Source organism: Marmota monax, unplaced genomic scaffold (genome assembly GCF_021218885.2).
Source record: "Marmota monax isolate L192 unplaced genomic scaffold, Marmota_monax_Labrador192_F-V1.1 WCK01_AAM20220418_F8-fsc00126, whole genome shotgun sequence".
NCBI lineage: Eukaryota > Metazoa > Chordata > Mammalia > Rodentia > Sciuridae > Marmota > Marmota monax.
Genome location: NW_026695245.1, coordinates 5,173,340 through 5,188,671, shown reverse-complemented (window position 1 = coordinate 5,188,671; position 15,332 = coordinate 5,173,340). Strand labels below are relative to the sequence as shown.

The 15,332-nt window shown below is 42.5% G+C and overlaps 1 protein-coding gene across 2 annotated transcripts in view; it reads left to right on the top strand.

Moving 5' to 3' along the window:
* Gata6 (GATA binding protein 6) overlaps nucleotides 1-9,483 on the top strand; it is a 29,784-nt gene extending 20,301 nt beyond the window's left edge. For both annotated transcript variants that reach the window (XM_046433845.2, XM_046433853.2), the window contains exon 7: nucleotides 8,127-9,483. In XM_046433845.2, the coding sequence (XP_046289801.1) occupies nucleotides 8,127-8,294 (168 nt within the window). In that variant the 3' untranslated portion in view covers nucleotides 8,295-9,483. The remainder of the gene's footprint in view (nucleotides 1-8,126) is intronic.
* The last annotated feature ends 5,849 nt before the right edge of the window (nucleotides 9,484-15,332 follow it).

Below are 15,332 nucleotides of genomic sequence, written 5' to 3'. Positions count from 1 at the left end.
TCTAATGGATATGAATTAAGTACAAACTGGTAGCTCTCTTTACGTTTGGAGCTACCTGTTAATTTTCTCTGAAACTTCAATAATTTAGAAAGGCACCTCCAGGTGTTGTCAATAGACAACACGTAGTTCAGCTGCTTACCATATGGGGCTTTATCAAGGTCCAGTTCTCAGAATTTTTGAGAACGAGCACCAAAAGGTTATTTTGACCTCAGAATTTTAAGAACCATTTAAGCAAATAAACAACAAGGCCTTGATATCCATGTCGTGGTGGGGGTAAACAGAACCACAGGTGAGTAACTGCTGGGGTTTCACTGATCACCAATGGCTTGGTGGCGTGCTGTCTGCTTGGGTTGCTGGCATCACAGGGTTTTACCTGAGCCAGGCCACACGCTCCAGAATCTTATTATTATTATTTTTTTAATTGAACACAAAGACTTTACGTTTAAAACACTCAATAAATTTAGTTGCTCGATTTGTAGCGGTGCCTGTCTTGTGGCCTGAAGTTCAATCTGGGGTCCGTGGATTAGCTGCTGAAAGGAAACAGATTCAGGCAGCCAGGAGATAGCTCCGCCTCGGTCCGTGCCATGATATGCCATGATAGCGAACTGCCAAGGTTTTCTGAAGCCTCTGTTTTCCTTCTATGGCAGTGGGGGTAGGGAGGGGGTGGGGGGTGAGTAATTCCTGTTCTCTGGCCCTTAGAAGTATTGTGTGGTATAATCAGGAGATGCCTTCAGACCTCTTTGAAGAGCAGAAAGAGTAGCACTACTTAAATTTGATCATGAATTAATAGTGAATTAATCATGAATTAATAATGATGTGTTTTATTTGTATGGCTTTTTTTTTGTCATCCCAAGACATTAGAAATAAATCCTTACCTTCCTAAAGGAGAAATTTAGAGATGTAGAGTTACTGTGTTAAGAAGGAACCATATTTTAAAGCTTTTTATTTCTCTGATGCTTGGTACTCTCCCAATGCTTTCTGTGGTGAGAGAGTGCTTTGTGAGTGCTACTTGGTCCTTTGACCATGGTTGTGTTTTCTGTCATTGTGATGGGAAAGATGAAAATACTCAGCCAATCTTCTGAAAAGCCAGCTTTGTTACAAAACTAAAGATTATAATTCACCAGGTTGCCTCAGGATTCTTGACCATTTCATTTGAGGACTAAAATAAGAGTACTCCATTCTGGTCATTTCAGAAGATAAGCCTTGAGCCGTGGGACAGACCCTCCCCCTGGCCATCTATCTATATTTGAACATCAGCATTTTGCTGATAATTACAGTGGACTGGTAAATTTGGAGTGCCCCTAATGCTTGCTATTTTTTTTTTTTTGGTCTGGGTATTGAACCTAGGGGTGCTTAACCACTGGACCTATTTTCCCTCTATCCAAACTGAAATGAGCCTCATTTTTGTAGTGGAAGTGAAGATCTCCATAAAAGCCTTGTCCCTGTGCTGGAATTCATAGGCAGCTTTTGAGGAAGGCAGCTATAAAGCCCTGCAGGAGCCTAACATCCCTAGCCCTTTTAAAAACATTTTTATTTACTATATTTTATTTAGTGTCAGGGTCAGACTAAGTTGCTTGGGGCCTCACTAAGTTGCTGCGGCTGGCTTGTCACTTGCAATCCTCCTGTCTCAGCCTCCCAAGCCACTGGGATTACAGGCGTGCAACACAGTGCCTGGTCATCCTTGCTGTCTGAGTGTGCACACGTGCATAAAACACTCTGTTCCTTTGCCCAGAACGACTTGTGGGTAAAGCGTCGAGCCCCCCTCCTTGAAAAGGGGCACCATCCTGTGGCCGAGATATAACTTGGCCCCGGGGGTGAAGGGCAGCCAGAGAAATCCCCAGTAAGGAATCTGCTAAACTACAAAAACATCATGAAACTGTTCTGCTGAAAACTGAGTCACATCATCAGCTAAAGGTGTCAGATTCTTTTGTGAGAAAAGGTGCTCAAGTTCTCTTCCTTTATTCAACTGTAATGGGAGAATCCGAGGATCTTGTTGTGATTGACGATTTTCACATGTCCTTATTCCTGTAGCTTTCCTGTTACATCTGTGTCTGGACCTGTTTCCCCCTCATCCATAGAAACTGAAATGAGCCTCATTTTTGTAGTGGAAGTGAAGATTTCCACGGAAGTGTTCCCCTCTGCTGGAATTCACACGAAGCTTTTATTTTGAGGAAGGCCGCAGGAGTCTAACCTAGAGGTTACAAAAGCAGAGGAGATTTGTCTGGCAGGCAGGGATGACTGGCTTCCCCTCCCACCAAAAAAACCTGTGGGCTGGGGGTGTAGCTCAGTGAAGGGTGCTTCTCCCAGCACGCACAAGGCCCAGGGCTTGATTCCCAGCACAAGGAAAAAGCTAGAACCTCAAACTCACTTAGATCCGTGTAAGAAGGGCCATTTAGTGGCCATAGCCTGCTGGGAGTTCTGGAGGCAGTGTGATCTCCATCAGGGTCTTAGCCCTGAGAATGACCACACACTTACCTGTACACAAGCCGGAGAACCCACTTTATCCTTCTGGAAAGGATATGCCTGTAAAAAAAGAAGAGGGCCTACGGTTTCCCTTTTCTGTCTCTATGAATCCCCACAGAGGCCGAACTTCAGTCCATCTTTCAGGGAGAAGTCAAGGAAAAGAAAGAGGAATAATATTGTTGAGTAGCCTGTTAGAAACATTTTTTTGGGGTACCAGGGATTGAACTCAGGGGCACTCAACCACTGAGCCACATCCCCAGTCGTATTTTGTATTTTATTTAGAGACTGAGGCTGGCTTTGAACTCACAATCCTCCTTGCCTCAGCCTCTGGAGCCGCTTGGATTACAGGCAGGAGCCAGAAACTTTTTTAATATTTATTTTTTAGTTCTAGGTGGACCCAATATCTTTATATTTATGTGGTGCTGAGGATCAAACCCAGGGCCTCACGCATGCTAGGCAAGCACTCTACCTCTGAGCCACATCCCCAGCCCAACCAGAAACTTCTGTTGGACTTTTAACTACATGTGTATCAAATCAGAAGTTTGCTTTTTAGAGAAGTGTCCAAAGTCAGTGAAGGCTTATTCTCATAGGAGGCAATCTGGGTGACCTACAGATAACTGTGCCTGCTTCACAGGCTGGGGCATATTTTCCCAATCTATAGCAGCCCAGCTTCTCCCTGGAGTCATTTCTTCCTTTGGGAGGGAGTTTTCCAGCCCAGTGGCGCTGCCTGTCTCCCACCTACCCTGGCCTGCATGCAGTGCTAAGCCCAGGCTGGGTCTGGTGCTGATAACACATTCTTTCAACAGGAAGTGCCTCCATTTTCAGTTGTCTGTGGGAGGGTGGAGGGCAGATAAGCTGTGAATGGAAACACAGAACAGATTTCTGCTCCACCCTCATATTCCACTTTGATCGGGAGGGAGCAAGGCCCTCTGCCTGGCCCGAGCTGCCTGCCCAGCCTCGGGAGGAAGGATGGGTCAGCTGCTGGGCATTCTGTAGAGCTCTTCTCTACTTTTGTTCAGGAACATTTGTTTAGGTTTGATTAGGTTTGTGGTGTGTCTGCTTTTGCTATGTTGAGATGTCTGCCATCTGAAGTCCTTTGAAGGGTTTAATTAGATGTGGAAAAACACTGACCAACTGAAATTCTTACGTTGTTTTTTTTTTTACTGTGTGTGTGTGTGTGCGCGCGCGCGCGCATGCATGCATTTGTGTGTACGTGTACTGGCTGCAGAGCATAACGAGCCAGGTTTCTTCAGGAGAGTTGCTGTAGTAACATAGACCAGTTCTGATCCCATGTTCCTCTGATGCATGGATGTAGTGTTTTCCGTGTTTTGACTTGGCTGCAGTGTGTTTCACATGTGCATACTTAGCCAGTTCCCACATGGAGAGATTTCAGGGGTTCCTGGGGCAGCTTCTGTCACTCCATTCCCTCTGTGAGTCCCCTCACTCTGATTCCTCCCTAGTTTTTCAAGTTAGTTTATGACCCTGCCCTGGTTGGGTTGACCCTTAAGTGCTTATGCATATTTCTGGTACGAATATCATTTAATTTTCCCTGAAGTTAGATTGTCTTAGCTGCATGTGATAGTACATGCCTAAATCCCAGCAAGTCAGAAGGCTGAGGCAGGAGGATTGCAAGTTTGAGGCCAGCCTCAGCAATTTACAAAGCCTGAAGCAATTTAGTGAGACTCCTGACTCAGAATAAAGAAAATAAAAAGTACTGGCGATGTAGCTCAGTGCCTTGGTACAAAAACAAACAAACAAACAAAAAAACCCAAACAAACAAGCAAAACAAAAACAACAAAAAAAACCTCCAAGATAAGGTAAGCCGTAGATTTGGCTCCCTAGTTGTTGTGCCTCCCGCTTCTCAGCCTCTAGAGCCGCTGGGATTACAGGCTCCTGGCACTGCTGCTCATGGATTCCCTTGTAGTACTTGACGCTTGTGCATGGGACAAAGAATTCATATCCTGCTGTTTTTCATTTAACATTCTATGATTGGATTTTTCCATTTTGTTACATGATCTTATTATTTTTAATAATTGCATAATCGTTCATTGAGAGTGTACCCTGCTTTTCCAAATCATTTCCATGTTATTAGACATTAGATTGTGTCCATGGCTTCCACTACCAGGAGAAGCCTGGCAGTGGCTGGCTTCCTTTGTGGAGATTTTCCTTTCTCTTAAATGATTTCCTTATAAGGGATTTCCATAAGTGAAGTTACAGGGTTAAGCCGTGTTTAACTTCTTGATGGCCCTGGGCACTACTGCTAACTGCCACCCTCTGTAAGGCTTGTACCAGACTCTATAGCCCCACTAGCTATGGACAAGGGGACTGGGGTACTCACCTTACAGTAATATTTCACATTTAAATATTATTATATCATCATTTTAAGGTTATCAAGTCATGGACACAAGTTCTCTTTCCATTTTCCCCCCCAATTCTGGGCATCCAACCCAGGGCCTTGAGCGTGCTAGAAAAACTCTCTACCACTGAGCTATAGCCCCAGAGATCACTCACATAATTTGTGGTTTGTTGGCCCATTGACCATATGTCTGACCATGGTTCTGCTGTAGAGCTTAACTTTTAATCTGAAGAAAGAAAACAGTAGTTATTTCAACAGGTGGCTTTTGGGATAGTTGCTTAGGTGAAAGAATAATATCCTATGTTAATAAGGGCTTTATACGTCAGGTATTTAGCTCATTCTTGTAACGACCTTATAATGTAGGGCCTCTTATTTCCATTTTGTGAGGGCACTGAGGCACAGAATGCTTGATGCCAGTCCTGCTCAGTTACCTCTCCGACCTGATCACTTTCCATGTCCTTGCTGAACCCTTCTGTTCCAGCTGGCTTCTCTGCTGAATAGGCCAGGTGCCCGCTGCCCCACATCCTGCATGTCCTCTTATTAGAACAATCTTTTTCTCACCAGTCACATTAACTTCCTCTTTGGCTTGTTCAGCACAATAGGGATCCTGCTGAGGATGTCACAAACATGAGCTCAGTTAATTGCTGCAGTCATACCTGTGGCAGGTAACACGAGGACCCACATGTAGAGGAGGCTGCTGCAGGAGGGGACTGCACTCAGCAGGTGACCTATCCAGGGCATGACTTTGGAGCTCAGGTTCATTGCCTTCGCCCATCACGGAGGAAGCCTCTGCAGTTCCTTTTCTGACTCTTGTGCTACTACTTCCTTGTCTTAGTGACTCACTGGCCACGATAGGCCACTGAGTGGTCTTGCTCTGTCTAGTGTGGAAGTGTCCTGGCTCTCCCCGAAGCCAGGAGCTCCTAGTTCAAGTGCAGGGCTCTCAGTGAGGGCTTTGCTAACAGTGTTCCTGGTTGCTGACTGTGTGGTGAAGTCAGCCCTCTACTGTCTTAGTACCTCTGGCTGTTTCTGGTGGGCTACTTCCAAAATAGCACTTGCAGTCATTTAGTCAGAGACCTGCAGATGTGCTTTTATGAAAGAGGTAGATCTATGCAAGGCTGGGTCTGACATCAATCATTATAAGGGAATTTTCTTTCTTTTAATCCATAGTTCCCTTTTTTTTTTTTTAAATAGTACTAGTACCAACGCAGGAAAAGTGCTCTCCAGACAAGCTACATCCCCAGCCCTTTCTTTTCTTTTTCTTTTTTTCTATTTTGAGACAGGGTCTCTCTAAATTGCCCAGGATGACCTCAAACTTGCTATTCTCCTGCATCACTCTCCCATGTTGCTGGGATTACAGGCATGCACCACTGTGCCCGGCTTGATAGTTCCTTTTAAAAACAAACCATTCTTTTGTAATTGAATATCATCCTTTGGTTTATTTCTTTGGGGGTTAAATCTGGTCCTGCATTGGATTTGCTCATAGTGGGAGATTCTGGAATTAAGAGCTAACATTAATCATGTTTATAAGTATAACCAAATCCTGTGGGTTCTGTTTGTTTGACAGGATTTTGCAGTTATTTCAAAGTTTTTGCAAGAATCTATTTTAAATTTCAGACATCTCAATAACTTGGTGAAAATCGCCTTTTTTCATGAATCCAAAGCCCTTGCTCAGTTTTTGTTTCTACATTTGTGTTATTTAAAGTTTGGGTGTGGGGTACCATTGTTCTTAATTTTCATAAACCCTAGTTTTGCTAGGAAAGGGGAGGATCAATTGGTACCTGTGGAGGACGTTTGGGTGGGCATAGAGCGAGTTGGGGGACTAGAACTGCCAGGCTTCTCTCCTACACTGTGCCTCTGCTTCATAGAGGTGTTGTGAGAAGCAAAAAGCCAACCAGATCTTGCTTGGAAAAAGGAGTCCAGTAGGACTACATTTGCTTCTTAGGCACGAAGGCTCATCCCAAGTGCATTATTCAGCTCTCCCGTGTCTGGTGTTCTGGGTTTCTCTGAAGTGGTTGTAACAATCAGGTAGCAGAGAAATCTGTTTGCAGGATTTAATTGGATTATGTATGCAAAAATGTAAAAAAAAGTTCGAAAAGTGAATGAAACATTCTATTTGTCTAATAAATATTCTATAAGGTATGAAACGGAACCCTAAAAACTTGGAAGCAAATTAGGAGCTTCTGAGCACTTAGAAGGAAAAATATGTGATTAAAAAGTACATAGTTCTGGCTAGATTTTTGAGAAACTCTTTCAAATGCAACTGTTTCTCAAACTGCAGCCTAAACCGATTCCAGTTATTTTGGTTTGATTTTACTCAATTATGGAATGTTTAATATTTGGCTCTTCTCTATTGGATGGGAGGAATGAATGAAATGGGAAAGGTGAACTTTTGCCTCAAGAAATAATGGCCGTACTCATGACAGATAGAGGATGTTAGCATTTTCTTTACGACGTGGTCTGCTGCAAATATGGCCTGTTCTTGTAAAGACTTAAGGTAAATGAGGTCGATATTAAAATCTGTCTATGCATGGGTTTATTTCCATGAAGTCAGTGCACAAAAATTTCATGTATCAGGGAATGTTGAGCTGTGTAGCTTTCCTTTTTAGACTTTGACATAATCTCTGTGTGTGTGTGTGTGTATGTATGTGTGTGTCTCTGTGTCCGCAGTGCTCTGCATTTTGTCTTTCAAAGTGATTAGATTGTGTGAGCATCATTTAGGCCATGCAGTGTTTACCTGTGTGGTTTGGTTTGTTTCACTGTCAGAGATCTTTGAGTTTGGCACGTTTATAAATAGGATTCCTTCAGTTCCCCTTTTCCTTGCCTAGTTCTGCAGCTTGCTGAGTGGTTAGTTACTGAGTGCTCTGAAGTGAACAGGATCAAAGCTTAAGTTGCCAGGGTCAGGTCATTGGCACAGTGAAGCATCTTGTGACATGGTGACAAGCTCCTGCTTGTTCCGGGTAGGGATGAGAGAGGCAGACTTTCTTTCTTTGTCCTGGGATGCTCCCGAGAACAGCCCTCATCCTGGCTGCAATGACTTCTCCTTTGTTTTGTTTTCTTACTTTTTTTTTGGGGGGGGGGGAATAAATTGAACCCAGGATCCTTAACTACTGAGCCACATCCCTACCTCTTTTAATTTTTTATTTTTGAGACAGGGCCTCGCCAAGTTGCTGAGGCTGGCCTGGATCCTCCTGCCTCAGCCTCCCTGGAATTACCCTGCTCATAGGTGTTGAACTAGCAGGATTGGGCCAGCTGACAAAGTGATGCATAATAACCATTTCTCCTTCTCTCTGTCCCCCTGTTTTGCCAGGCGGGTGCCCCAGTGATGTCTGGTGCAGGAGAGGGCACCAACCCTGAGAACAGCGAGCTCAAGTATTCAGGTCAAGATGGGCTCTACATAGGCGTCAGTCTGGCCTCACCAGCCGAAGTCACATCCTCAGTGCGACAGGATTCCTGGTGTGCTCTGGCCCTGGCCTGAGCCCCTCCCGCCAAGAGTCAGGGAGGGCTCCACCGAAGTCCTTGCATCTCTTATGTCTGATTTTTGTCCAGCAGCCCAGATGGTGACAACGATGCAGACAGAACATTCCTCCAATGTGTGATTTCTGTGCCTTTGTTTTGAAAGAGATATATTTCCCCATGAAGCTTGCTAAAAGAATAGAAGATGCGACTCTTCCAGGGAAGGGCTGGTGCAGCAGGAATATGGCCTGCTTCTTCTAGCCAGGGCCACCTCCAGCCAGCCTTTCTTTGGGTCAGCTCCTGCATAGCTTGCAAAAACTGGGACGAGGGCCAGGGCCTTGCCTGCTAAGGAAGATGGACAGAGAGTCTTGAAAACAAGGTTTTACGTGCATTGCCCCCATGTGTTTCTTCTAATCGATTTTGGTTATTCCAGAATTTATTCATACCCGTTCCACACGCAGATTTCACAAATGTTCATGGAGAAGATCATTGGAGGCCATTTGGTACACATCCTGGAGGCTGAGTGGGTTCCTGGAACTCTTTGTCAAAATTCCTCAATTTGCAAGGCTGCATAGTAAACTCTAATGTACACTGTGACTGACATTTCTCGAAGTTCATCTTGTGTGACTGATCTGAGGTCAGTCGGAATTTGTAAACAGGGTAGCAAACAAGATATTTTTCTTCCATGTATACAATAATTTTTTTAAAATGTGCAATTTGCGTTGCAGCAATCAGTGTTAAATCATTTGCATAAGATTTAACAGCATTTTTATAATGAATGTAAACATTTTAACTTAATGGTACTTAAAATAATTTAAAAGAAAAATGTTAACTTAGACATTCTTATGCTTCTTGTACATCCACATCCCATTTCTATATTCCCAATAGAAAAACTATTTCAAGAACAAATCTTCTCTCAGGAAAATTTGCCTTTCTCCATTTGTTAAGAATTTTTATACAAGAACACCTACATACACCCTTTCTTTTACTGTGGAATACGTGCTGGAAAAAATTGCAACAAAACTTTACTACCTAACAAATAGCATTTGTAAATATTCTAGGCATCTGTAAACACTCTGATGAAGTCTGTATAGTGTGACTAACCCACAGGTTGGTTTACATTAATTTTTTTAAAAAATGGGATGTCATATTGAAAACTATTTCACCAGAGTTTAAAAAAAAAAATAAAAGGGTATTGTTTTTGTCCTGTACAGCGAGTACTTTCCCTTTTACTTCATTTGGATGCTGCATATGGTTATAGAACTTCATATAAAACAAAGGCACGTGGTGTCTGCAAGCTGTCTTTTTTTTTTTTTCCAAAAATTGTCCTTTGGAAGCTATTGTGTACTTTGGTTTACTTGAAGTTGGCACATGGAGTTAGTTGTCACTTTCCAATTGCACTGGAGACAATTTTATAGGTGAAGAGGACCCACTATTGAATGACATTGTCTGAGATATCAGCATTTTGTTTAGAATCAATGCTTGAAAAACATTTTCCCAAGTCCGGGGTGTTTTTTCCTTGTGAATGAAATAGACTCCGTGACCCAAGAACAGAATGGGTTCCTTTATGGTTCCGCTGTTTTGTAGAGAGCCATGAAGTCTCAAAGCTCATGTAAGCTCACAAATGGTCTGAACGGCCTGTTTGTTTTTTCATTGTTGGGTGGATTTCAGGAAATCAGAAGTCAGTTCCATAATACGAAATGGTGGTATTTAACTTGGGCTCTTTTGAATGTGAGGCATTTTGAACTTTTTTTTTCCCCATGTATTTATTAGAGCCATTCTGTGAGGTTCAGTCTGAATCTTTAAGGGAATCTTCCTTAATGGGAGATGCCTCTCTATGTTAAGGAATGGTAGGTGATGCTGGTGGCCAGACTTGGGCTGGTGTATGTGCTTGTGTGTGGATCTGGGGATTTCACGGAAATCCACAGACACCCTGCTCTAACCCCAAGGACTAGAACAGTGGTTCATAGTGCTGAGAATGGAATTAGACCTTCAAATCTCTTCAGGGCAATGAACCAGCTCTGTGAACTTGGGCCAGTTGTCCAACTTTCATTTTTCTAATGTTGTAGAATAAGGCAAATGGAGTATAACTCATGGGCTAACCTGAGATAATCCATATAAAGTACACAGTGCCTGGTACATAGTAAGCATGAAGTGTTAACTTGACTTTGGAAGGCAGTGGCAAGAGCTCTCACAATGCGGGTGCTTTGAATAATATCTTAGTCTCAGAAGTTTATGGTCTCTCAGAGTCTAATGTCCCTTAGGTCACCCGCACTTCTTGAATAAGGCTGAGGAGAGAGAAATGAAGGATTCTCTCAACCCAGGGGGTTGGCAGAGTTGGAGGGAGGTTGCCTGAGAGATTCCAGTCTGCCTGGGGCTGATAGTTTTATAGAACAGGGCTGCTCTGACAGCAAAAGAAAATTATTACCCTCATGAACTGATTTTTTTTTTCTTTTCTCTTACGGTTCTTATTACTTTGAGTGCTTTCTGGTGGGTTGGGAGTTGTTAAAGTTAATGTGCTTTGATAAAATTAATATGCTTTGACTGAAAAATGAATTTTTCTGATTGTGGCTTCCAAATAATCCTTTTTTGGGGGGGGGCTGGGGGTGGTCTTAACTATTGCTCTTTTCCAATCCTAAGATGTCATTAAATTGCTAAGTCCCCTTCCTTTCTTTTAGAATACAAAGTGAGAAAAATTCTAGTTGTCATGAAATAAATTACAAGAGGCAGAAGAAAGGGAAGGGGCTCTTTTTGTTGTCTGTCCTAACAACAAACTCTCCTAATCTGGGCCTTTTAAATGACGACTTTCTTACCTGTGGTTGCATAAAGCAAAAGTTCCATAATTGGTTCCAAATATACAATCTCCACACGCCTCCCTTAAAGTATGTCATACAGAAATAAAAACCAATGATCTCTTATGGTGCTCCTTAGCTTAAGAGATCCTTAGACCCATTAGTGTGGGTTACAGAATTTATGTCCTTTGTCACCCTTGGGCTGATGTTAGGCCATCTTATATAAGTGAAGGCTCTGTCTGGAGTCTCTCTCTTCAGGGCCACTTAATGTTGCTTCCTGGTTCCTATGGGAGGGTCAGGAAAGCAAAGGGAGCCATTCATTTCCCCCTGCAAATAAATTAACTTCTTGCTCATGGGAAATGTTTTCCTGAGGCCTTGGAAATTTGATGTAATTTCAGATCATAGATAAATTAGCTGCTGGGAGGGCAACTCAGTGGTGGCTCTGCTGGATTCCAGTTTGGGGCCTTGTGGTGGCTTTGGAGTATTAAGTTTTACGGGCCCACATTGTCTACGGGTTCTTGCATCCCAGTGACTCAGAAGAAAATATGAGGGGCTGAGTGTGAGGGAAAGAGGAGGCAGAGAGCAGACTATCATTCACAATCAGGCAGCTCTGGCGAATTTTTGTTTCTGGATTGAATAATAAATCAGTCTGGCAATACTAGTTATCTCTTGTTGCTTGGAGGCCCTAATTAGCAGTCAGGAATTTGATTATTTTATTTTTTTTGATACTGATGATTGAAACCAGGGGCCCTTTACCCCTGAGCTAATCCCAGGTCCCCTTTTTTATTTTTTATTTTGAGACAGAGTCTCAATAAGTTGTTGAGGCTGTCCTCAAACTTTTGATCCTCCTGTCTCAGCTTCCTGAATTGCTAAGATCACAGGAGTGTACCACTATGCCCAGCAGAGTTTGATTATTTAAGTGGGAAACAAATATAGAATAATTTGTTAGACAAAATTTTTTGAAATAGGATCTGTGGGTCAACCTCTGGTACCTCTGGCTGTGGCTACCTGAGGCCTTGCCCTGGATCCTGTGTGGCTGAACCTTTAGCAGCTGGGCTCTGAGCAGGCCGCCTTTGACTGTGACCTGCAAGAAGATGATAGACATTATAGGACACGGAAGAGAGGAAATAGGAAGTTTTTGTTGGTTTAGCTACAAGATATAGGTAGGCTGAAGGCCTACGTAAGTTCATAGGGACCTGGTATATATCATTTCTAGTCTTCTCAAACAGATCCTAAAGGACAGTTGTTAGCATGCTGCAGATGCATGTTGAACCTCTGAAACTCACATCTGAGTGAGTATCCATGTTCCCCCAAGTATCCTACAGCATCTCCCACATCTGCAGGAGCCAGATGACAGCTGGTACTATACTGTTCTCAGCAGCTGTCATAGGGAAGTAAGTGACTGTTACATAGGTGATATTGCTATTTTAGTTAAAGAGAGATGTATTGGGCTTGGTGGCTTGCTTTGTTTTTTTTTTTTGGTACTGGAGAATGAAACCAGGGTCCCTTTACCACTGAGATGCCACATCCATAGTCCTTTTTATTTTGAGACGGGGTCTTGCTAAGTTGCCCAGACTGGCCTCAAACTTTCGATCCTCCTGCCTCATCCTCCCGGGTTGCTAGGATTACAGGTGTGCACCTCCATGCCTGGTACTTATTTTTTTTTTAAAGAATGAACGTTTTAAAAATGGTTAAATTATAACAATTACAAATGAAATAATGTTTGCTTAGTAGGAGTGTTTGCATTTCAGTTATCAGTGGTCCCCTCTGTTAAGATAATTATCTAGATATCTAGTGACTTTTGGACAAAGTGTTTCCTCTCTCTGGACCTCCAGACATCCAGCAGTGTTGTCTCAGAAGTTCCCGCCACCTTCCTTTGCATCCCATGGTCCCAAGGCAAATTCTGTGTTTAGTGATGGTGTGTCAAGTGATGTGGTCTGAATTTGAGGTGCCTCATGAGTAGGAGGGAACTGGAGTCTCCTATCTCTCTTCTTGCTGCCTCACCTCCTCAAGAGATGGTCTGTGGAGACCAAGGCCACAGAGGATGAGAGTCCTGGTCATATTCATGAACACGGGGATGGTAAGAAGTGCCATTGCCTCAACACCCAGCCTGTTCGGTCTGAGGCTCCTGATACAAAACATACAGCGATACAAACCCAGACCGGAAAATGGAAAAGTCTAGTAGCACCACAGTCCGTAGAACAAGGAAAAAACAGTTTTGCTTTGCTTGGCCCATTGCTTCAATATCTTGTGGTGGGTTTTTTTATTTCTTGGAAACACCAACTTTTCGTTGCTTGCTTTCTGTGCCTTCTCTTTAGCTATTCCAAATTTTTCCTCTCTCTTTCCTCCCACTTCCGCAGACTTTACTCATTTTTTTTGTGAATTCTTGTCCTTTAACACTCCAACACTGAGACAATAATGGTAAATATTTAGATAGCACTTCCGATGTGCCAGTTTCTATACAGGGTACTCCACCTGCTTCCATGGGTTTTAACCAATATTTTTTTGGTGAATTCTATTCCTTTAATGCTCCAAAGACTGGTCTGAGATAATAGTAGCAAATATTGACATAGTACGTCCCATGTGCTGGTTTCCATACAAAATGTTTCACATATACCAACTGATCTAATTTTTACACTGAGTAAACAAGGCAGCACTCTCCCCATTTTACAGATGTATCTACTGAGCACAGAGAAGTAAAGTAACTTGTCCAAGGTTCTACAGCGGCAGAGCTGTGATTGGAACCCTGAAGACTGGCTCCTGAGCTATTCTTAATCACTACAGAATATTGTCTTTTCATTTTTATTGAAAGATGATGAAATGGAAGAAAGAACACAGAGAGAAAGCTAGCCCTGCTTGGGATTTGAGGCTATGGTTCTCTCTTCTAACATCTCAGAAATGCACAGTGGTGATTTGCTGACACAGGTATGCCTAGATTGAAGAAAATTAGGACACATGCATATTTCCTCCAGTTAGCTATAATGTTTAACCCCTGTTTTATTTTGTTTGTTTGTTTGTTTGTATTTGAGTCAGGGTATTGCTACATTGCCCAGGCTGGCCTCAAATTCCTGGGCCCAAGTAATCTTCCTGCCTCTCCTGAGTAGTTGGGATTACAGGTGTGTGTTCCCATCTCTGGCCTAGGTATTTGCTTTCTAAGTGCCTGGTTGTTAGCTGGATAATGGTGAGTTTGGAGGTTTTCTCTATCTCTGGAGCAATTCCCTTCTCTTTTTCATGTAACTTCAAGTAAAGCTTGTGATCTTCTTATCTAGCTTAAAAAATTAGGGGAGAACATTTTGCAAAATATAGAAAGATGGAGGAATTATTACTAGTGGCTAAAACAGCACCAGAGAGCATGAGGAATACCTCATCGTGGTGTAAAATCTTTCTGTGCTCAGCTGTGCCAAAGAATTTTTTTTTTTTTTTTCAGGAAAACTTGCGTAAGATTTTGGCAGTGGTGTCTTTGGCTTTATCTTCTTTGGTGAGTTTTCATTACTGCTTACATCATTGTTGCTATTATTACTTTGATAAGTGTGCATTACCAGTGATGCTCTGCGCCAGGGGTTCACCAACTCCTGTGTGCACAAGAATCACACACAGTGCTTATTTAAAATTGCATGTCCTTCAGTCCTTCCCCAGAGAATCTGGTTTTATAGGCTCTGTGTCATGGTGATGAAATTGCACATTTTGGCTTTCACATTCATCAAATTTCTTGGCTAGTACAAAATTCAAAAGTCAAAGATTGGAATGCAGTGGAAAATAATTGTCTTTTCCACCCTGGTTCTCCAGCCATTCAGTTCCTCTCCCAGATGGAACTTCAACTTCTTGCATAGGTTATTGTTGTTAACTGGCAGTGCACACATAAGTGTATACAGTTATCCATATTTCACTCTATTTTTACATGTGTGGTAGCATGTTATAAACATTGCTTTGCAGTTTGCTTTTCTTTCTCTTAGTACACCTGTGTTCATTATTTAGATCAGCGCCTGGTGCTGATCTGTTCAAATGATGCTGCAATAAATATGTGGTGTCTGTGTCATTTTGCACATATGTAACATATCTAAAAGGTGAATTTTTAGAAATGGCATTCATTACTGGGTCAAGGGGATGTCCTTTCCATTTAGATAGTTATTGCTAAATAGCTTTTCAGAGATTGTCTCCTTTGTACTCCCCCTGGCAATGTGACACTGTCTGTTTTCTCTTAGTCAAATGAATTTCTTATCAAACAGATCTTTGTCAGTCTTGTATCTCTGATTTTTGTTTTGCATTTA